The sequence below is a fragment of the Perna viridis genome, chromosome 1 (genome assembly GCF_037379345.1).
Source record: "Perna viridis isolate PV_CMFRI_1.1 ecotype Kerala chromosome 1, ASM3737934v1, whole genome shotgun sequence".
NCBI classification, from domain to species: domain Eukaryota; kingdom Metazoa; phylum Mollusca; class Bivalvia; order Mytilida; family Mytilidae; genus Perna; species Perna viridis.
In genome coordinates this window covers 20,481,735-20,506,092 of record NC_142445.1, presented here as the reverse complement: position 1 = coordinate 20,506,092, position 24,358 = coordinate 20,481,735, and the positions used below count along the sequence as shown (strand labels likewise).

The 24,358-nt window shown below is 31.6% G+C and overlaps 2 protein-coding genes across 2 annotated transcripts; one reads left to right on the top strand and one right to left on the bottom strand.

Annotated features, from left to right (window-relative positions):
- Window positions 1-367: 367 nt before the first annotated feature.
- On the bottom strand, window positions 368-11,259 carry LOC148627695 (protein cereblon-like). The gene is made up of 9 exons (XM_088577098.1): window positions 11,121-11,259; window positions 8,850-9,022; window positions 8,350-8,552; window positions 7,442-7,612; window positions 6,857-7,040; window positions 5,024-5,089; window positions 3,567-3,767; window positions 2,406-2,599; window positions 368-1,754 (listed from the first exon to the last, which is right to left on the bottom strand). The coding sequence occupies exons 1-9, from the start codon at window positions 11,179-11,181 to the stop codon at window positions 1,574-1,576; spliced, it is 1,434 nt and encodes a 477-aa protein (XP_088433224.1). The 5' UTR covers window positions 11,182-11,259; the 3' UTR covers window positions 368-1,573.
- LOC148627694 (dnaJ homolog subfamily B member 9-like) lies at window positions 11,259-21,806 on the top strand. The gene is made up of 4 exons (XM_088577103.1): window positions 11,259-11,396; window positions 13,347-13,568; window positions 17,042-17,527; window positions 17,987-21,806. The coding sequence occupies exons 2-4, from the start codon at window positions 13,352-13,354 to the stop codon at window positions 18,055-18,057; spliced, it is 774 nt and encodes a 257-aa protein (XP_088433229.1). The 5' UTR covers window positions 11,259-11,396; window positions 13,347-13,351; the 3' UTR covers window positions 18,058-21,806.
- Window positions 21,807-24,358: the final 2,552 nt, after the last annotated feature.

The window sequence follows — 24,358 nt, the reverse complement described above, 5'->3', positions numbered from 1 at the left end:
AAATCATTTAGCTACTTACCAAAGTGAAAATGGTTTAAGTTTCCAAGAAAAATGTTTACTGTTCTTTCTTTCCCCACTGAGACCACCAACCAGGTTGTTGTGTGTTAGTGGATTACGTCCCTTTGAGAAAGGTGCTAACATGGCTTGTATTAGTATGATCAGGTGTGCATTTTAAAACACTAGCCTACTGCTCTTGATTTTATTGCACTACCACTAAGCCTTCTCTCAAGGTTCAAATGACTGATTCTTCTATTACCAATGAGTACTGCCATAGTGTGAAATATATACATGAAGTAGTCAACATGTTTACTTTTAAAATATGAAAAAAAATACTGAAAATATCTGCTGGAAGAAACACAATATACAGTTCAATTTATACCAATTTATTAACTTTTCACAGTTACAAAGCTTAACAATGCAAAGTACTGATACAAAATAATAAAACAACCAAAATACAAAAATACAAATGTAGTAAGAAGCTAACACTCCCTACAGCATGATTCCTTACCTATACATTATACGAAGTTGTGACTTCCATGTTTTTTTATATGAAACTACATGTATTTAAGTGGAATTCACTGCCAAGAAACTCTTTAACCCCTATTGGAAATGACTTAAAACAAGAACTAAAAAATTGGTGACTGAAACTTAAAAAGGCTATACATGATATAGTACTTCCATCACTCACCCATTTTTCTCAACAATCATTAGCTTCTGTTCTTTATTCATTATTCATTTTAAAAATCGAAACTTAGTCCATTTCTAGACACTTTTTATATAACAAAACCATAAATCAACACATAACAAATACTCTGATCTCTGGATTTAGGATAAACACTGGTACATATGTTGCATTTCAATATGTCTGTTCTTTTTTTATCATACAAAAGTTACAGAAGTTACAGTATTATTGAAAATACCAGGTACATGTCATTTTAATGGAATTGAATGATGTACAAAAAATCTAATAGAATGAATTTCTATTCCTCTCTTATGACCTATTCCAACTCATTGGTGGGCCACTAAATATTTTTGTTTGTTTTTGCAAATACTTATAAATATATAAATATACTCCAAAAACATAAGAGGTTGCTAACTTGTTCCTCCAAAATTGTTGTGCCAGACATGGGTGGCTTACAGCCTCTAGCATTGCTAGATTACATTGGTACACTTCTGAACATGTGTCGGACCACTATACAAACAGTTAAATGTTTTATGATATGGCCATACAGGCAATCCTTAATGACTTAATAAACTATTATTGCTGGCTTAAAAATTATACACCTCTTACACATAATTTGATGGTTAAGCAGCTTTAAGTTCATGAATCCTAATTGAACAATTCAATCCAGATTTGCCACAATTATGTGATACTTTTATCAGAATCCTTGACAAAAATGACCAAGTAGCTCATACAACATAAGTGTCACATGTACATCTCCATTTCAGATGGGTTTATACTGCTCTACACAAGCAGAATATAAACAAATAAAGCACCAAAATGCCAATAGACTGATGACACAAGCTACTAATCAGCTGGGACAGACGAATTTCATGCTATTAACAGCATAGTTCACATTATAGGCATCCAAGATTCCCCATCTCCAATCTCCTCTGTCTGTTGCATTCCTGGTGTAACAGAGGATCTTGTGAGACCAAAAAATTTCTGTGGGGTCAGTTCTTTTTTTGTAGCAGTGAATTTCCATCCCATATGATTGGTACACCTCCTACAGTAAGCTATGGTCCAGGCATACCTAAAATAATTCAGATTTTTTTAAGGTTCTTTATGACAAGCTTTCAAAGATGGTGGCAGTTGAAAAACATCACTCACAGTGATTATCTGATCAATAAATCAATAAGTTATAGTTTTTTCCTGATGAAAGACCATTACTTGTTCATGTGCAAATAGGAGTTTTCAAGTAGTGAGAGATTCATACCAAACAATATACCGGTAACAATTTAAGATGGTTTAAAAGTATTGAACAGGAATGCTAAACTAGGATATATTGCTATGGTTTAGTTAACTTATATAATTACTATACACATATCCAAACATATATATTCTTGTTACTTTTTCTTTAAGATAAATTTGAAAACGCATATTGTTACATTAAGAGCTATTTTACTTGTTTCGCTGGAAGCCTAAAAGGCATTTGTTATCTGTATTTTAACTTTTCCATGAGTTATAAATCAAATAGATTCAATAATATCAATCTTGAATATGTTTTTTTAATGAGTTTTAAGTGTATTGTCATGTTTTAATGATAGAAGGATCAGTAACACTTCAAAGTGAATGCAATTGAGATATTAGTTGAAAATTAATTTCCCAATGAAAATGGTTTGTTTTACTTTTGTTTCCATTATAATAAAAGTTTTCATAACATAAATAAGAAGACATGAATTACCCTGGAAACCAGCTATGTTCTTTTGTAGGCCTTCCCATCAAGTTGAGATTCTGACTTTTATGTACTGTCAAAGTTTCGTGCACATGTCCTTGCGGATTAACATAAGCACTCAGTGGACCTTCTAATGAAAGACTGAAGACATCATTTGTGTGGGCAACTTGGGTACTACACTCCCGGCAGCATATCACAGAACACTGGAAAACAAGTAGAATTTACGTGGTATGTTGACATGAAAAAACATGAGTTGTCTCCCTTGACAAATAATTTATGATAATAAAAATTAATTTTTTAAGTCAACAAACAAACATTCACCTAATGTAAAGCATTACATTTAAACAACAAATATTTGGCGACTGGATACACATTTTACCAGTTTATATAAACCTACTTTACAAAAACCAATTTAACTCATTTATGATATTAAGAAATTTCAATGAGTATCACAAAAATACTTCAACTAAAATATGAAAAAAAGGTTTTCTAAGATATAGAATCTTCTGACCACATGACAACATTCTGTTGTCAATGTTGCTACTAATGAGCTTTAAACATATCTAACATAGACTCTTTTTTTTAATTCATCTTAAATTGAAAAATAATGTGATAAGGATGCATATAAAACTTTCCAAAAAAATGTGTCATTCTTTAATTTTTATAGAACTCTTTTATCTTTTGTAGATTCTCAATTTTCGACCTATAAAAAAAATTATTTGAATTCTACAATATTAAACATTCTGGAACACATTTAACGACATGACTTTTGCTACAAGTTTGAAGTCATCACTACAAAAGTACTACGATTGTCATCATGAACTCATGGATCATTACTGTGTATCCATCAGCACCATGAAGACTGACTTGTTCAACATAACATGGTTTCCCTTTCTCTTTCATCTACCGCAGACTTGACTTTTTATGAGCAACTCGACCGGTGTTTCTAGTAAAGCAGAAGATGCTTACCCTACCGATGCACCTGGTCCATACTCCCAGTTTTTAGTGGAGTCCGAGTTGCTCATTTACTTTTGTTACTTTGTAAGTATTATTTTAGTAACTTATTGTTCTTTGCTGTGTTTGTATGTTTCCTATGTCTGGTGGATTACATTCTTTTGATTTCCACTAGAATCTGGGTTCCCTTGATTACTACTTTATCATTGAAAATACCTTTTCCATTATACTGAGAGCACAGCGTAATCTTTGGATTGCATTATCCAGGCTGAGTAAGTTTAGCCTCTGACTATCATCTAAAGGCAGGTTCTGACAGACCCAGAAAGATAACTCTATTGGATCATCAGATAGTCTAATGGCCTGTAAACTCTCATTCCACTTGTTTAATTTCTGTTTCATTTTCTGAACCACTGTTTCCTAGAATGTAGTAAGGAGAACAAATGCACCAGTGTATAACCTTAATATAAAATAGATACTTTCAGAGATCACAAAACTATCTTCAATGTGTGTAAACATACCTTTAACTTAGCTCTGAAAAGCCTAGATAACAAAAGTAATGAAATTCATATTAACAGGACGATGACACTTCTTCAAATTACACTATAAAGTGAAGAAAAATAATACCAAAAGAAGACATTAATGGCCAACATCTCCCGACTGTAGACAGGAAACAACAAACACACCATAAAGTACACTCAATAATATATTCTATTCTCTCCATGGAAAACATCAACATACACCACGAAGACAAAATCTACACGACAAAATGCTCACAGTTACTGAAAGCTAGCTTAGAACATATTAAAGAATGACAATACCATCAAAACTACTAGCATTAGATGTAACTGGGTACCACAATTCCAGTGGACAGGATTTGGAGTAGTAATATCAAAACTAATAACAGTGTATACATAATGCACTGGCCATATTTTTAAGTAGCACAGTAATTAAAAGAACACAAGAAACCATTTTTCATATTCTGAGTTTCTTATACTTATGACTTAACCTAATAGGGGTTTTATGTACAATACTTTGTTTGTGATCAAAATGTAGAAAAAAAAATCATAGCAGACATTGGTGATCTGGACAAATAACATGTGTAATACTTTGACTCTCAAACAATGAATGCTATCAACTGTAAACATTTCTATATAAATTACTGGGTAATACATTTTTATTACCCATTGGGTCACTATGCATAATAAAATATACATATATATGTACACTGTCAATTCATGAGGAAAGAACAGATAATGAAGAACATGGGAGTAAGTGGAAGATGTGTATACAAACCCCATTTGGAATGTAGAGTTTGTTTGGATTAGACAGGTGTCAGTTTCACCCAGCATCAAACTGCATTTAAACTGATTTGAAGATACTTTAAAAGTGTCGGCTTTAGACAGGTGTCTGGTTTATTTAGGGTTTGGTTTAGACAGGTGTTTGGTTTATTCAGTCTGGTTTAGACATGTTTGGTTTAATCAGGGTCTGGTTTAGACAGGTGTTTGGTTTATACAGGGTTTTGTTTAGATGTGTGTCTGGTTTAGATAGGTGTTTGGTTTAGACAGGTGTTTGATTTATTTAGGGTTTGGTTTAGTCATGTGTCTGGTTTAGACAGATGTTTGGTTTATTAAGGGTTTGGTTTAAACATGTTTCACTGTATATGTTATACTTACTGGATCATACATTTTATAAACCCAAGGAGGCCACCAAGTGTAATATGCACAAGTAAATCTGTCCACCTGAAATCATAACAATTTTTAACTTTAAACATACTCATTGATTATTAATATATTGATATCAGTACATCCTCCCAAGTCAGGGTTTTGAGTCCACCCTCACTCCCTCAAACCCCTGACATCACTTAGTCCCTCATCTCGTGAGTTACTTAAATTTAACCCGGATCCAAAATCCAATCAAATCACTCGCTATAGAAACTCTTGAATATAACTTACAAAGTGGCTCCATATAACGTCAATTTTTTTCAGTAAAGACTTTAAACAGAATCTACATTTATCATTTTTGCTCATATTGCATCATTTTTGACATCATACAACTTTCAGTTACTATATCAGATTGTCCATTACCTTGTATTATTGTTTACCTTTCCACAGACATTTTATTTTAAATCAATTTTCATTGGTGCTTCTCACCCGGAGAAGCAACCAATCGGAATTGGCTGGACGATACTCACTAAATATGAATGGGAGGATGATATCAGTACTGCTTTCCTTAAATTTTGACAGAAAAAAATATTTATAACATGACAGTTGTATCTACTTGTGGTTTGCTTGGTTTCTTGTCATTACAAATATTTACTACACATGTCAATGTAATTATAAATTGTGTACAGAGACAATTTTCATTTTCTACAGCATCTTCAACTTTCCCTAAATTTGAGGAGTTAGTGAAGTAATTTTGAAGATGGATTTAGTATCTATCTATATAATATGACTTAAGACTTGCTTATGAGGGATGAGGCTATATGTATTCAAATGACTTTTTACTTTGTTGAAAATGCACTGCTATGTTGTTACATGTATATACAGGATGATAGGCAATTGGTTTTTGATACTGGCTGTATCAAGCATATCTCATGTCGAGCCCGTTAGGATGAACCTGAGATATCCATGAGAAAGCCAGTATCAAAAAACCAATTGCCTAAAATTCTGTTTGTCTGTAATTAAAAGGTAATATTTCATTATCGTTTTTTTTGTATTTTAAAATAATACAAAAATCAAAATTTTGACCTTGGAAAAGAATACTTTCAAATGACCTATTTTGTCAGGATGAGCTAAAGTCATTCAAATCCAATGTAATGCAATTATTGACGCATGCCTGATTTTAAACTGACCTGTTATTTTTTGTATCAGTGCCAGTACGCTAAGACCAGCATTATCAATCTGTGTACATCAAAGGAAAATGTCACAAATTACCAATAAACTAATGTCTTGACCAACGGTATATTTACAACACTTCCTTTAACAAATGATGTGTGTCTGCGTTAAAGTTCAAACAATCACTATTTTTCAAGAATACATAACTTCCAACACAACAATTTTGAGACATTCATGTTTCAGAGCATATATATATATATAAGACATCACTGACACTCCGTTCTTACAATCTTGATATTTTATACAATTACATGTGAAATGAAATTGTATATAATTTGTAATATTTACACTGGCATTGATATGTTGTAGTTTACTGTGAAAGTACTATTGTTCGTGGGGTACCAATTTTCGTGACTTTCATGGAGTGGCCAATCCACAAAATTTGTTTCCCATCAAATAAGAGATTTCAATTGATGTGTATACTGAAAACCGCAAAATCACGAATTCAAGAATCCACGAACTTGAGTATCTTCACTTATCCACGAAAAATGGTATCCACTAATTAAAGTACTTTTACAGTATATAAAGCCATGTAAAATTAATTCCATGGTTCCCACACAATTATTTTTTGAAAAAAGAACCATATAATTTTTAAATTTAACATTGCTCTACCTGTCTATTCTTTGCCATATTGACACTAGCGATGATGTTTCCTTGTCTGTCTACAGCTGTATGTACCATAGGATCTTCCTCAGGGGGATAACTACAAAACTTACAATGAGATTGGGGCCGAGCACCTTCAAGAAACTCTGGCAGAACTTTCTCCTTCAGAATTTTAACCTTTCCCATCAAAATTCTAAAATATCAATTGCACAAAATGAAGTGGAGATGTTTGAGTGTCCTGTACATAACCACTGCAGGTTACATTACTGTATTAAATAAAATAAGTAAGCATAGGTGTTTGTAACATTTTTCTATGACAACTAATGCAAATTTAACTTTATATTTCAATTTAAGTGCCTTATATCTTTATGTGTTTTGAAGACTTTTCAATATTCTGTATCATAATAAAAAAATTAACTACATTTTCTCTTTTTAGCATACTCCTTTTTTATTACATTGTGACAAGAGTGAATGAATTACTCATGTTTTGCTAGATAAAGTATGTTGTTTGAATTGTATCACTTTGTTATATCTGTACACTAATATTTTTCTTGCCATCAATTTAATCATCAAAATGCTATCTAATGCTCTAACCCAGTATTAGTTCTCCTCGATTCTATAACTTTAAACCTCTGTCTTCCTTTTGCCATTAAACTAGCTGTTGACAAGCCTGTCTGATCATCTGTTTGATCTTTATAGGAGAATATCTCTGCAGTGGTGCCTATGTTAGCAGTAACTGAAGATCCATCATTACTGTCTGAATATCTAAAGTACCAATAAAAACAGATTTTATGAAGTAATAGAAACTTGCAAAATTTTAATGGGTTTTGTTGCCATTTTCTGGAATCATAAGTTTAATCAGATCATATCTTTTAATTACATCTGTATGCAAACATCAGTCAAAAAAGATGAGTTTTATGCTTTATGATGAAGTTCTATTTCTAGATCAATATCTCTGTTTGTTAGTTTACCACATAGAACTGAAAATGAGAGAGTAATCATGGGAACCAAGATTCTAGTCAAAATCCAGGGATAAAGACAAGACAAGGAAAATAAGATACACACAACAAAACAGGGGAAATAGACACACACAACAAAGAACATGAAACAACCAAAATAACAAACAAAAAGAAACAAAAGCAAATGAGAAATGACTCCAGCAAAAACTGGGAGCATGGACCAGGTGCACCGGTAGGGTAAATGTCCTCTGCTTTTATAGGAACACCAGCTGGGTTGCCCATATCAAGTCAAGTTCCAGGTAGATGAAAGAGGAAAGGAAAACCATGACGTGATGTGCAAATTGGTTCTTAAGGTGCTGATACACCCTAAAGATCCATGAATTCATGATGACAACAATAACTCTGCTGTAGCAATTGATGACTTTAGAAATGTACCAAAGAGAACTGAAAATGGGAAAAATGCACTGATAATTAAAAAAAGAAATTCTGTAAATATCCATAAACACAACTACCTAGATTAACATCGGTTTTTCAAATATATACCTGTAAGCAACAACACCAAATGTTTTGTCAGCATCTTTTACAGTCTTCATCATAGCCACTACATGTTGATGGTACAGAGTGAGAGGGATTGTTGCCCCTGGTACTAGAACCATGCCTGGTAACTGAAGCAAAGGAATGCTAACCAATCCATCCTCATCATAAATAGTCCTGCCACTAACATCTTCCAAATCATCACCCAAGTACTGCAGGTACAATGAGAAATTGGAACATATAGAAATTGTTAACCATGGTGAATATGAACTGATTCAAGGCATTAATGAATTTCACTCCATGACCCTTGTCATTTCTAGGTAATAATTTTGTTTTAAATTAGTTCTCTCAGAAATGAATCATATGTGATAACCATGACAGTACACAAAAATCGTTTCTATGATAAATCTTTTTCATAATTCTGTGAAGGTTGAAAACCCAAATGAATATAGTCATATCAAAAAAGAAATTAAAAAGTCAAGTCAACTTAAAGTATTTGATGACCTTACTGAGTGTGTTGAAGGGAGTGATGTGTCAAAGGTTATGGACTCTAGCCTCCTTCGTGCACTGTCTGTTTTATCTTTAGTATTATTGCCATTTCCTTCATCTTCATCGGCTTCTACTTCAAGTTGGATTTCATCATTGTCAATATCGTCATCACTGTCATCACTACTACTGCTGTCTGTGAACAGATAAATGAGGGAACATCACAAATGTACATACAAAACAAAGGAAAGTGCAGACATTATTTAACTAGACCAAAACAAACAAAAACACAAAAAAGGAAGAAAATCTCAAATCTTGAAGTAAATAAACAATCAAACCTTAACTCTAACAGTAAAACTGGCCAGACCAATGCTCGATAATTTTTCACAGTGTTTTTGCCAATTTATAATGATGTCTTTAATTAAACTGCTGTCAGATAATAAAAGAAAGTAATATAATAGATGGATCAAAAGGTTCATTGTACAGTACACTGAGAGACATTTGTTTCTGAGACTCTAACACTCAAGTCAGAATTTTAAATCCATATTAGTCGGTGAAACACCATGTCAGTTTGATTTTTTCTTTGTGAAATATGAGTGTTACAACCACCCAGCTGGGACAATGTATATTCTGGTTGTTGATTTTATACAAAGGATCACTGACCTGGGTGTAAAATTCACCCAGCACTGTGAAGTTAATCTCATTAATTTCCACCAACAGTATAAACGTTGGTATTGTTCTTGAGGGCCTGAGCTTCCAGGTCCCTGACCTCAAAATCAATTTTGGACCCCTGAAAAATCACAATGGGGAGTCCAAAAGACTTATGAAAATTCCCAATCCTATTGCAGAAATCTAGATTTTCAATACGAGTCAATATTTTTTAATCCAAGTTGTCGGCACAATAAAACAACCGTTGAGACAATAAGCACTGTATTAACAATTGACAAATACAACGTGAAAAGATAATAAGAAAATCATAAAGTAGATATTTATTGTTGATTAATACTTCATAACTGTATTGAGTTATATATTAAAATTAATTGAAGTCCATATGATGACCAGACACACATCAGAGACATTGTATACATTGTCTTTTACTAAAATTTCTGAGAATAGACAACTATGTTCAAGGTTTGTCAAGGGAATGTTTTTACACAGTTGGTATCAATCAAAGTTCAAAATCGTTTAACAAAACTTATCATTAAAACAAAGATATAAATAGGTTGTATTTAAAACATACATTAAATAAGAAATGTCTCAGGGTAAACTGGAAGCATTTATAGTGGTCGAAAACAACTGAACAAGGTTCCCTTCTTGTCATAGTTTTGACAAGTGTTCTAACTTATTACTGACATTGTTCCCAATTCTGATACAGGGCTTCTTTGAAATTCTTATGTTAACATTCTAGAAGGCTTGGGATCTGTAAGTAGTTCCTTTTATTTCTGGAAAAAGTTGTTCACTTATTAAATCTATCAGAAACAAAAAGTGTCAACAGACTGTTTTTACAAGTCTGTCACTGGAATCAAAATCAGTCAATACATTCAAAGCGTTTCATTTATAATTATCATAGTAATAATCAATTTAAAAGGGCAGAATTCAACATTCAGAAGATTACTTTATTACTTGATAAAGATACAAAATAATATTTATACATGATATCACCCACTTCTTGGATGTAGCTGGAAAAAAAAATAACACATCAAAAAATTTTTTATCTTAACTGGAGTGCTCCAAATTAACAGAGGATATACACCTGAGAAACAGAATATACATCGTATCTTACAATAATTGCCCGTTATGGCTCACTGAATTTAAGACTGCGGTCATATTTACACTTGTGGATGCCATTGACGAAAATAATATATTTTCCCGTTATTTTCGTACTAAATTCTACTTCAACTAAAAGATTAATGACATCACAATTTAAAATTACATTGTTTCATTGTCGACAAAAGGTTATTCTGAGACAAATTTGTCATTCGGAACAAAATGACAAGTGACAATGTGAATTCATGTATTTTTAATATACAAACGGTCGGTGTTGGCTATGTGTAATCTGTTTAACACTGACTACGTTGGTGCAACACAGATTTTCACTCAAGTCGGACTTAAGCAGGGGAATCTTAAGTGTTAGAGAACCATTCCACTCTGAGTGTAGTGTTAATAGATAGAACTGAAAGGTCATCGGGTCGATGTAAACAAATAATGAATAGTATGTTTTTCGTTTAGATATTACCCTCTAGTTCTGGAATATTTCACACAAACCTAGATGATACTTTTTTGCTTATACTTACCACCCTGTTCATCAACATTTGCCAAGTTTACACCCAGCAAAGGTAGAAGTTCATCTGCCATCCTCACATTCTTGCTACTTTCACTTTTCGAGCACCGGAAATTAAAATAAACTGTTGGTCATGTGACAAAATTAACCAATCGTTTTTCTACCAGTGTAAAAATCAGCTTCCGTTACTAAATATAACCTATCGAGCTACTTCCTGTCATATTGAATCCTGTCGTTTGTAGCACTCGTACAGCTGAGTGATTATCTGATTAGAACCGAGATTTTCTTGGTAAGTATTAAAAAATTGATTGTAGAGTTGACAATGAACTTGTATGAGGTAAAGTTTACTATATATTTGGCTATATTTTTTAGTAAAAGACGGGCGTGAGTCGCCTGTGCTGTCAAACGATTGGGGTAGTTATTCGTTCTTCTTTCTTTCTTCTTCAGTTATACAGCATGATTTCGTCATGCCGAAGATTACTTGTTCACCGTTAATTGTAAATGTAAAAGGGTTCATTGTAAACAAATGTATCAATTGTACATACATGGACATTAGTCTGAATTTCTTCTGACCCTGCTACCCTCCTTCTTTTAACTTGGATAATATGGAGTGGGCATTGCCTATAAAAGTGAGCACTAACCATTTGTTTCACCATACTCGAAATTTTGTTTAACACTCAAGAGCACTTCCAGTAATATCTTTGTTTTTAAGTTTCATATGAAGTACATTTCCAGTACAATATCACTTCTCCATGGGAGACATGATTATTTTGCACATACAAATCATTTGATGTAACTCCAAGTCCAATTCATGTTTTCTCTTTGTTACAAAAAATGCCGCCATTTTGGTTGTTTATTATCTGGAAGGGCTAGAGTTTTATGTATCTTTCTTCGGTCAAATTTCACAGACTTCACTTCTCTTGAAAGAACACAAGCTAGCGACTTTTAACTATTTTTTAAAATTCTTGGCGACTTAATTCTCCATTTCACCACCTAGATTATGCCCTGAGATGTAACCTTCACGTTCATTACAACACAACTGACAGTCTGTTTCAGGTACATAATGAATGCCTTTCATATCTAGAAATGCTAATGATATGCTTTGATGTGGGTAATTCATTCAAAGCTATTTTTTTTTAGACAGGTTATGTTTTGAACAAAAAAATTAGGAAATACTTCAAGTCATTCAGAAAAGATTTAAAGATGTGATCTTTAAAATTTTTTTTTGTATGGCTAATGAAAGTGGTAAATTTTCTTGGTAAGAACAGTCACTTTTTGTTACTTCCAGGACATGATTTTTTTTGTTTTTGGTATATTGGGGAACCTTTAGGGAAATTGAGATACATGTAATAACCCTAGAGCTTACATCACCTAATGGTTCTCACTATGACATGTTGGTTGGAGCTGCTGAAACAAAAAAATGATTGCCATTTCAATTCAGATGCAAAACATATTTGTTATCATTATTTTTTGTTTGGTCAGTGTTTGAAGTGGTTTGCTGCCAGCTACTCCTGAAATTTCAACTTTATGGCACATTATTTTGACCATTTCAAACATATCCAAATCAAAAAGGGAATGGTTGCAAGGTCAGAGGAAATTAAGACTGACATGTATTTATCAAACTATTGACCAGAATTTTTTCAAATGACATTTTATGTACAAATCACATAACTAAACTGTAAACCAGATAAAGAAAACTATGTTATTTTCACCATTTTTTTTTAAGTTCTGGTATTTCAGTTAAATAGAACATTGTTGGGGTATCCCTTACTTGAAAATTAAAAAGGAAAGCCCATACTGAATATACATGTACATGTATGATAATGGCAAATTACAATATCTGGTACAAAGAGTGTTAATTGTTTCAGAATTTGTGTCAGTTGTTGCAATTAGTATCTTTTGTTTTTCTAAAATAAGCATTTTTACATTATAGAAATAAGTAACACTTCATACATGTATATCATGTTTGAAGTTTTTTGCATTGGCTTTTTAGTGTCATTTCTTTGAACTGTTTCATGTTTTACTGCAATCTGCTGGTAATTAGTAGCCAATCTTGCATTACTCCTGATTTCTGTTATATAGCAAAGTATACATGTACATGTTCACGTAACAGAAAAAACAGGTTTGATGGCAGATCATCTTTTACCTCTTGCACATTATAAATCCATCATTTTACATGATTGTCCTTTTGAGACTTTGATAGTACATGTAATTAATATAAATCTTATATTTGTTCCAGCGATCATGAAGTGTGATAATTTACTGTTAGTATCTGCCCTGTGCAGTGTTTATGTGACCAATTTGGTACTATGTAGCAAAGACTTCTATGAAATACTGGGTGTAAAGAAATCAGCTACAGATAAACAAATTAAAAGGGCTTTTCGTAAATTGGCTATCAAGTACCACCCTGATAAAAACAAGGCAAAAAATGCTGAGGAAAAATTCAGGGAAATAGCCAAAGGTAAGTAACATGGTTATGTTTTATCATACAGTGGTATAATATAATGGTTTGTGCAAAGGAAACTTATTGCTCAAAGTGAAAATAATGTGTAGCAACTGTGTTCTAGATGTGGTATTGTAGTTAACTCCCAAAACATTCTATTAGTAGTTACTACTAATCAGCTTCTCACAGCTAATTCTTTTTAACCATTCCACATACAAAGTGTATAAAATGTCATTTTTACCTGTTGGTTCAGTAGGTCAACCAATCATAATTGTACTGTTTATAGATATATTTTATTTTCTCATGAGCCCATGATTGGTAAAAGTATAGAACCCTTTTCTGGTGGTTCAAATTTGTTTGAACTTTTCCAAGTTTCAAATCTGTGGTCCACTATAGGAAAACAGAAGTTCTCAATTAGAAGTCAACAAAAAGGGTTCAAGGTCCTGGACCTAGGTAAAAGAAATTTCAAAGGTCTTATGTACAATGGAAAAAAACACATAAAATTTGTACTATCATAAAAGAGATGTTAGAACCTTTTATTACGATTCTGCTACCTTGTGAGTCATTATGATATCTGTCAGGGGCAAGGTAAATGTGTGAGTCATATTGCATATGTTCATTGTACACATCATTTCTTGTTGCATCTATGACTTTAGGAACATGTGAAATAGTTGGCAAGTGTAAACATTAGACATAACACCACATACACATGTGACATTTACATTATCTGTTCATGTTTGATTAATGAATTTATAATCACTAAAGAATTCATTTGTTAAACCCCAAATAAGCTGTTTTAATGTTGCAACATCTGTCAAGAATTAAGTTAATGTACATTTATATTGAGCAGCACTTTATACCAAAAGAAATATTAAGTTAGTTTTTGTGTAGAAAATATTTCAATTTTTATTCCTTTTATTTTCTATGAATCTGGTCTACATTGGCTTTTAGTGTTACACAAGTCATTAGATCAGTTGATATTAAATTTTATTTGTTTATTATAAGGTTTGATAAGATAAGATTAAGATAGGTTTATTGTACTATAAAGGCCTCCAGCCCACGGTACCAATTTACAATAAGTAATTAATAATTTATGCCAACTACATCATTTGAACAATATTTAACACAACATATTATACAATAGCTTTATAAGCTCATACAGACATTACATATAACAATATTTATGTTTGCCAAAAAAAAAAAATTAAAAACATAATACAAAATATCAAATTGACAAGTATTTTCAAATTGACAGCATTTCTTCTCGAACTAACAATGCCTTTTTTATATAAATTGCGAGATTTCTTAAAATGTTCACATCTTTTGACTTGAACAAAGTTACAAGTTTCTCTGTACACACATGGTTTTGACACCAAGAAGGTAAAAAACATTTTCGGATATCAGCTAGCATTGGACATATGAAAACAAAATGATATTCATCTTCTACCACTTGATAATTACATAATTGGCAAAGCCTATTTTCACGTGGTTTGTTTTCATGTCTGCCTTTTTCTATGGCAAGTTTATGATTTGAACATAAAATAGAATATATATACCAACGTAGATTATAAGACAACTTTTGAATGTTTTCATTTACAGATATTCCATCTTTAACTTTTGTATAAAACTCACATTTAGAGGAATTTGATAAATATTCTGACCAATTCTGCAAACATACATCTTTAAGCCTCTGTTTAAAAATCTCAAAAAATAATACTTCATTTTCTACACTTTGATTTTCCCATACTTCACCAAAACCATACATAAATAATACAGTTTGTATTTTTGTACACCAGTTTTTACGCCCATGACTGTTTGCTTCATACATCATTTTATAACACAATTGAGGCAATCGGTTGGATTGAAGTCGTTGTAAACGTAAAAAGTACTTTATAGGTCTGCACAGATAATTTGTGAAAAGTTCGTAACGACCACATTCACCTCTAGCAATATTATTGTTCGTTTTCATACCAATTCCTAATAACCATTTACAGAATTTATTCTGTACTGCTTCAATGTCATTTACTTTGTCCAAACCCCATATTTCTGCACCATAGTATAATATTGGGGCAGCCATAGAATCAAACAGTTTAAATCCAATGTTCATATCTTTACAATTAAGCCTACATAAGCAATGTTTAATAATATTTAAAGCCTTCTCACATTGGTTAGTTAAAGTTCTACAGCAAACGGTCCATTTAAGACGATTTGAGAACACGATTCCGAGATATTTATAATAGTTTACAACTTTGAGAAGTTCATCTTTATAATACCACTTTTCATTTTTCGACAGAACACCTCCATTTTTAAATACAACTATATTAGACTTGTCCATGTTTATAGTCGTGTTCCATTTATCACAGTATGATGCTAGACAGTTCAAACGTCTCTGGAGATCAATACACGTATCGGCTATAAGCACAAGGTCGTCTGCAAAGAGTAACAACATTAAATCATGAAAGTCTTTATGAATAAATATTCCATTACCACCATTTGACTCCATCTCACTATCGAGTTCGTTAATGTACATCGCAAACAGCCAAGGGCTCAAAACACAACCTTGCCTCACACCAGCATTACAACTGAAACTATTGCTTAAACCATTTGTACTTTTAACCCTTGCTTTAACAGTTCTATATATATTTTGTAAAAGTCTTATCATATTTCCATGTAAATTCTTATTTATCAATAAATAAAACAGTTTTGATCTATTAATACAATCCAACGCTTTGGAAAAGTCTATAAAAGCACAGTACAATACACCTCTCTTTTACTGAAGATGAAATTATATGTGAATTAAAAAAGCTGAAAAACAATAAGTCACCTGGTGATGATGGTATACCTGGCAAATTGTACAAGTGTTTGTCTACTAGAATGTTACCTGTACTTTTATTATAAGGTTTGAATAGATCCTGATCTGAAATCTAGACCATCAATTATATACATGTACTTTCTGTACCCATACAACTAAACATGTGCATATAAATATAGTAATTACAAATTGTAGGTTAATAGAATAGAGACAAAAACTGCCTCTTTTGATAAAATTAGATTTGCTTGTCAAACTGTACAGGTACATGTAGCTTACAGTGTTGCATGTAAAGTTGAAGATTTATTGATGTTTTCAATTGTAAACAACATGATTGTGTAATAGATTTCTACTTTTCAATAATTTTAATAAAGCCTTATGGAATCTATACAATTATTCTCCATAATTAAGAATGATTAATAACATGTATCAATTGTACAGAAGAAAGGAGGGAATTTAAGTGTACTATATTCAATTTATCTGAACAAAAAAAGATATTCAATGTTATTTGAAATGCATTTTAACAGTCTTTCATTGTACTGTACATTTTAATACAAACATACATGTAAAATGTACATTCAAGAATGTTTTTACAGTGTAACAATTAGGTCTATAATAAATCATGAAGCCTGAAAGACCAGTAGCAATCTGGAGGGTAATAAACTTATAAATTATTTTTCAGCATATGAAGTATTGTCAGACCCTGAGAAAAGAAAACGTTATGACCAGTTTGGCGACACAGATGATGGTGATGGAGGTCATGGTGGAAATGGGTTTGGAAGCCACTTTGATTTCGATTTTAATGACTTTTTCAAAGGATTTGACCATGCCTTTAAAGACCATAAACAAGGCCATCACGATCATGATGGATTTACATTCTCATTTGGACAAGATGGTGGTAGTTTTAATTTTGGTGATTTATTCGATGATGATGACAATGATGATGATGACTTTTTCAGTTTCAATGGATTTGGTGACGATATGTTTGGAGATTTTCATCATCATAGTTTATATGATGAAGAATCTAATGGTAGACACCAAGCACATTTCCATTCACACAATAATATGCACGACCATGTGCATCATGCACATAATATACATAGACATAATGGACACCATAATGTCAAACACAATTCCCACCATACCATGCACACAACAAGATCAACAGGTAAGGTGCCCTCTCTGACTCCCCTATTTTTAAATTTTTTTTTGTTACCACTATCTATAAAATTCAATTCTTTGTTTTCTACCCATTTTTATTATCAACCAAACTATTTTATGAATAATAGGGAAGATTGTAGAAGAAATTGTTTTTTTTCCTTTCCTTGAATAGGTTAGGACAACTTTATATGACTACCATTGTTTTAAGGTTTACACATAAGATATGAATGGTCATGTGGCTGATGTTTTTCTGTAATTTTAAGGAGGCTTTAACAAATTCATTTTTTTTCCTTATTGATTATTATGATAAACAATGGACTTGCTATAAATAATCATAATACATGTACATGTATGGAAAATGTATGCATTGTTATGAACAACTCCATTGTGTATGTTTTTTTTTTATTTAAAATTGGATCAACTATAAAGTTAAAAATTATTAATAACTAATGATTGTTTATTTTAGGTGGTAGAACTTGCAGAACAGTAACACAAAGAGTAGGAAATATGGTAACCACCCATACTGAATGCTCCTAGGGAAAAGAGAAAAAGGGCAAGGGAATGAAACCTCTCATTTATCTGTGATATTCAGTCAGGTGAAATGCAGAAATATCTCCTGGTGAACTGAATGGCCAATCAGCAACTCCTTGTTAATGTGTTCATTTGTTATTTATTTTGAACATACGCTGTTTGTTTTCATTTATTGTTTGTTTGACATTGATGTGTTATGCTGTGCACTCAGTGTTAGGGTTATTTCACCATAAAAAAAAAACAAAAAACAAAAAAAACAAAAGAGTTTTAGAACAACACATATCTATGCTCACGTTTACAAAGAGTTGTCTTCCATACTTGTAATTTTAACAAAAACATTTTCATTATTACCGTAACTAAAACAGAAAAATAAAATCATGACACCGTAATTGGATTTTACATTAAAAGTATAGTTAACTTAATATGCTTTCATATAGCCATTGTAAGAAACATCAGTTGTCATCTCAAATATAAATAAAATGTGCTACATCTTAAATGAAAAATTGTGTTTTTGAATTTTTGCAAGTATTTTTGGACAAAGTGAGTGTCCAGTTTCAATAATAGTATTATAATACATGTATTAACTATAGACCCATCACTTCAATGCTTCTGCAGTAATAATTAAGTGAACAATAGCCACATTCAAATGGTAAAAAAGGAACTACATACAAATAAAATTCAGATAAAACACATTTTTAAACACTAAATGTATTTTAACATTGCAAGATAAGACTTTACTAACAAAAAGAAAAAAGGTCAAGTCACAACATTTATGAAGTATTGTCTGCATATCAGGTAATAACTTATTGTACTTGTAATGTGCCCACAGGAATGTTGCAAATTTGTCTGCTTTCTAGTTGCTTTATTATTATTGCATACTGCAACTTTAGAGGTTTTTTTTTAATTTTAAAACCAATATTAACTGAAGTAGTAAAAGTCTTTGGTTAGTTTTTTTCTGTCGAAATGCTTGTTATTTACAATGTAGACATCTTGTATAATTTAAAAAAGTGTTCAAGATTGTGATGTTATAATGAAATGGTTGTATTGATAAGAAAGTTTAGTCTTTGTGGTGTTTCAATAAAGACATTTTTCATTGTTAAATAAATTTACACCAATGTACAACATGTAGTTAAATTGTGACACTAGTTCATTTATGACTTACTTTTTGCCAAAATATCATGCTGTACTTACTGGTATCTGTTAGTTTCCCTTTAACTTTGTTTTTTGTGAATTTTTATGTGTGAAAAAAGTTCTTTCTTGATCATTTTGTCTCCAACAGAAACTATGCACTTTAGAAAGGGTCTTGCATTATTTTAAAAAACCAGAAAAATCTATAGAGCTTTGACCCTACTGATGCTTACATGTGTATGTATTAGCTCCACAGAATTTCATCCATATGGTACTTGACACTTTCAACTTTCAGTGTTGAATTCATATAAATATGTATCAAGCATTTTATATAAAAAAAAAACAATGTTATCGATCTAGCATAACAGCACTTTGATATGAAATCATTGTGCTAGTAATTCTAGAATTGTAGCAGTTACAAATGTAGTATAATATGTACCATTTTGTTGTTTGTTTCTACAAAGCATCAGTCTATGTGAAAATCTCATACAAAATATCTGAGAATGTTGATTGAGCTGATTAAGTATATGATTTTCTACAATTTTGGTTCAAAGTCATAGCTACTTTTAAAGGTAATTAGTAATTAATGACAAGTTTCCATAAACGATGCTCCCTATTCAACTGAAGGATTTGTCTTTTTTGTATATTCGGTTTATAGAGTTTTAAAATGCTTAATATTTAGTGATATAAAAGGACTTTAATGTATTCCCAGAGTATACATATTTCTTTAAGATCTTTAAGCTATTGTTTAATGTATTGATAAAATGTACATTTAGATTGAAGTTACTATTATGAACATGTGATTTCTCAAGCTAAAAATTTTTTTTTTTTTTAGTTTTTGTTCATATTGAAGGTGGACATATATCTGACTTCTATCATAACAAGTATAAGGATGATAAAGACTGCTACTTAAAACAAACGTCAAGATGTATATTTAGTTTTGTCAAAATCCTAAGTCTTTCAATTTTAATATCTAGTAGTGTACCTAGATATCCAAAAATTGAGAAATTTATTCTTATATACATGTATGCATTAGGTATTGCAATTTCATTATTTTGGACCAAAATGCAATTTTATAGTTGTAATATGACGTCTATTCATTGATATTAAAGTAAAAATTAATGTAAAAAATGATTGTGATAATCCAGTCAAATTTTTCATTATTATGAAAAAAACATTGCAATAATTTCTCAATTTACAGTAATTTAATACAGTTGACAATGTGACCTACAAATGTAATAAATAACTATATTTATACATGTACATATTTAAGGTATATGTAAGTTATTCACTACCAAATCTGAGGATAGGAAATATTTTTTCTGTAACTAAAACATTAGGTTTTTTCATGATATTACATGTATAAGTAGCAAAACATTAATGAATGCTGAAATGTGGTCACTTTCTGTTATGATTCATTATATCTACAAAACTACACTATATAAATCTATGATACAGTCACTGTTTTCTCACTCTGTTAGTCTATGCTTTTTACTAGGTATTCCATTCTTTAAGATAGCATTCAAATTATCAATAAAAATCCATACCTTAGCATTAATTGTACAAAAATGTATATAATGGGAAAATTAATAATACTGATCATAAATGATGTCAATATTGCTGGTAATGTTAAAATTTTTTAAAATTTTTCTGTTTTGAACAATACAAAGTGTCTATTCAGTAATACACTGGTAACATATGCTGTATGGGAACTTATTATTTGATATCAGTTTCCACTGTGTTGTTGGTTTGTGAATGGTTTCAGAGCATTTGAGTTTTAAATGTAATTTTTACATTTTGTTGCAAATTTGAATTAGTTGTACAGATCCACATGACATGAAAAAAACAATAGTTACTCCGCAGCATAGTTTGTTGTTCAGGAAGTCATCCTAAATTAATTGTTTAATTACAGTTTGTTATTTTTCTAAACATTATGTGTATTTGTTGACCTAATTGCAAATTAATTGTTCCATGATCCAGGTCTATGTGAAATACATAAGTCAAATACTTCGGAACTTGATTTATTTTAGTTTACTAATATAACATTTCTTAACCACTAGATTTGTTAGTCGGCTTGTCCTTTCTTCAGTTAACAAAGTTGTGGGAATAGTGCTTTTTAAAACACAAATTCATAGAAAATTACTACTAAAGTTGTTACGTGCCATATCATAGTTGAGATATTGTGTATTAATGCTCATTATTATGTAATTATCCATTATATACGTGGATTGTGGTTTCTCTTCAGATAAAGTTACACATTGTAAGAAACTGTACTACATTGTGTACCTTTGAATAATGAGGTTTTTTTTTGTATCTTTCAAAATTTGTTATTTACATAAAACTCATCTTATAATTGCTTTATAATAAAAGTTACAAATTATAAATATAAAACCGAGATTACAGGGTAAAAGATAATGTATATGCTGAAATGTAAAAAAAAAAGAAAGATATCAGTTTTGAATTGGTTATTTATAATTAAAACTTCATTTGTGTTGAGATGCATTTGAGTAAATTATACTATATTTGAATAAACCATTTTTATTTCAAGAGTAGTGGTCAATCAATATCCATTGTCATTGGAAACTATGGTGCTGTTATTTTGTTCAATAAAATTGATATAAATTTTACATTGGTTTCTGTTTACCATTTTTTAATTTGATATATTTTGTTTCAACTTGAGTGTATTATATCCGTCAATTGAAATTTCTATACTTAGATGGGAAGCACAGCTGGATGAAGTGAAATTAAGAGAATCCACAGATGACTTTTATCATCTAATTAAAGCAGAAACAAATAACACAAATATGGGGTTAGAAACATCCAGCAATATATTTATGTCAGATATCACACTCAAAGTTCATATATTGTAGGTTTCGATATGCCTTACACGTGTTTAAAGGAGTCACCTCTCACCAAAAAAAAAATAGAAAAAAAACTTATTGTATACAAGAGTACTCAAAACCAATACTATCGAAATAAGATGTCAAATTCATCACCGAGAGGTTCAACTATGTGAAGCCTCATTCTTAGGCTACTAGGTGCATTTGTATTTTGAAATTTGCAATACTGCACATTTTGATAAATATGTTTATTTTAATGTTAAAAAAAATCTTATTTGGGCTCTTTACTACTAAAATATACAAAGATCGGAATGTTAAAAGTTAAAATAAGGACTATCCAAATATTCTTCTGCTTACTCAATAAATATACAGAAAAAAGTGATGTGAAAACGGGTACACCATATGACCAAGTACTGACTGTGTTAACAATTTTTATTTGCAATATTCACACACTACAAATACGAATTTCATCTTATAAAATGGGAAGCTTGAAAAAAATTAAGGATGAAATACGTATACTGATTGATAGGGTTTGATCATAAGAATTTGCCTCCCTTTCATCAGTTAGTAGTTGATAAAACAATCTTCTAATATAAATTTAAAGATTAAAAACAAAGTGTTCTACCTTCACTTATTAAGATGTATTTATTTTGTTGTATTGACCCCAAAATAAAACAAGAAAAATACTGTTTTTGTATGAACTGTAATCGGCTGATATCATCCCTTTTATTGTGTTCGACGTTTGTATATTACAAATAAAAGAGTTATAAATGATATGTATTTCAAAAACTAAGCACAGTTCTAGTATTCAAGTAATGTCTGAGGAGAAAAGTTTAGAAAAATTGTTCAGGACGGACGCCATGTGATGGCAATAGCCAAGTGAGCTAACACGATGCCGTCTATATCTAGATAATCTCAAAATGATATGAACAAAAAAAAACACGCAGTCGAATCTACAATGTAGAGGATTTGTTAAAAAAAAAATAGGCAATTCTGTTTCCTTTTTTATGTTACATTTGTATAAGGCCGGTGTATTAGTGCACACTGCTGTTTTCATTGAGTAAAAGAACTCTTAATAATACGGTGGTAATTCTCATCATATCTTTCCAAATTTGTAGGGATAAAAGCACAATAGTCTTGGTCAAGCCCGTCCTTCATAGTTGATCTATATTTTGACTTTGACAAGCTTCTTCTGCATTTATGTTCGTCCTCTTCACTTGACAATACATTCGACAGAAGTACAGCATTTCGGTGTCACGCTCACCCTTCCGAAGCACACAAGTAACTGTTAACCCCGGTTTTAAGATTTCTTGTTTTCCCCGTACTATTTTGTTAATAGAAGTTTGGCTTTTTCTGCTGTCTTTTTACGTCTTCGTTTTGAATTATTCTCGGTATTCCCTAAATAAATTACCATTTTATTAAATCAGGTGTTCCGCAAAGTAAGACAACCTTTTTGTCATGTCATTTTTCCTTATCTGAAAGCCCCGTGCAGGCCCGGGTGTTAAAAGAATAGGCCTGCAGCAGCGCTAAGCTTGTCGTAAAAGGCGACTAAATAGTGCTCAGAAACCTAGCCGGGGGTTACGCGCTCTGCCCACAGAGCAACTGGGATGTGTGCCCCAGGCGGTGGAATGGGGTACCCCTGGCATGTTGCATGCTGGGGTTGTCAGGCTATAATACGGAAAACCTGACCGCAAACCATAGTAGTGCACCGTGTTGGGAAAGATGCCACGTTCCCCGCACGTTAAAGAACCCTGCTGTGGTATTCGATAGGAGTAGGAACCTTTGCGCTCCGCCACAGGAGGCTAAATTGCCCGACCTTACCCATCCCCCCTTTTTCTAATGGCAATCAAAATTTGTCGACCCTGTTGTCCTTGTGACCCATCCTTTTTTTTTATCATTTCATGTTCATTTTATCATCCATTTCATGTTCATTGTCTGAATATAGCTGAAATATTGCTGCTCGGACGTTAAACCCTAACAAACAAACAAACAAACCTTATCTGAAATGAAATATGCTCAAAAGTGCTAGTTGTTTGTTTTTAAGCCCATAACACAGTAATCACGGATTCACATCAGGCTTTTGGTTAACGTACATTCTGTTTTTTTTTTTATTGCATTATAGGTTTGTGTTACATCGGCTGTAATATCTACTATTTTTTTTGTTTTCATGCTCTGAATTCCTTGAATAATTTCACGACAAAAATGCAAAAAAATATGTTTGCTTACCTATCTTTGGTTTCTGTCCGTTTATATACCGTGTGTACGCGTTTTCCGTTATCCCCCCTTTTGATCCGTCAGACATGGTTTCAATTACATGTCCATGTTAAAATCAAATTGGT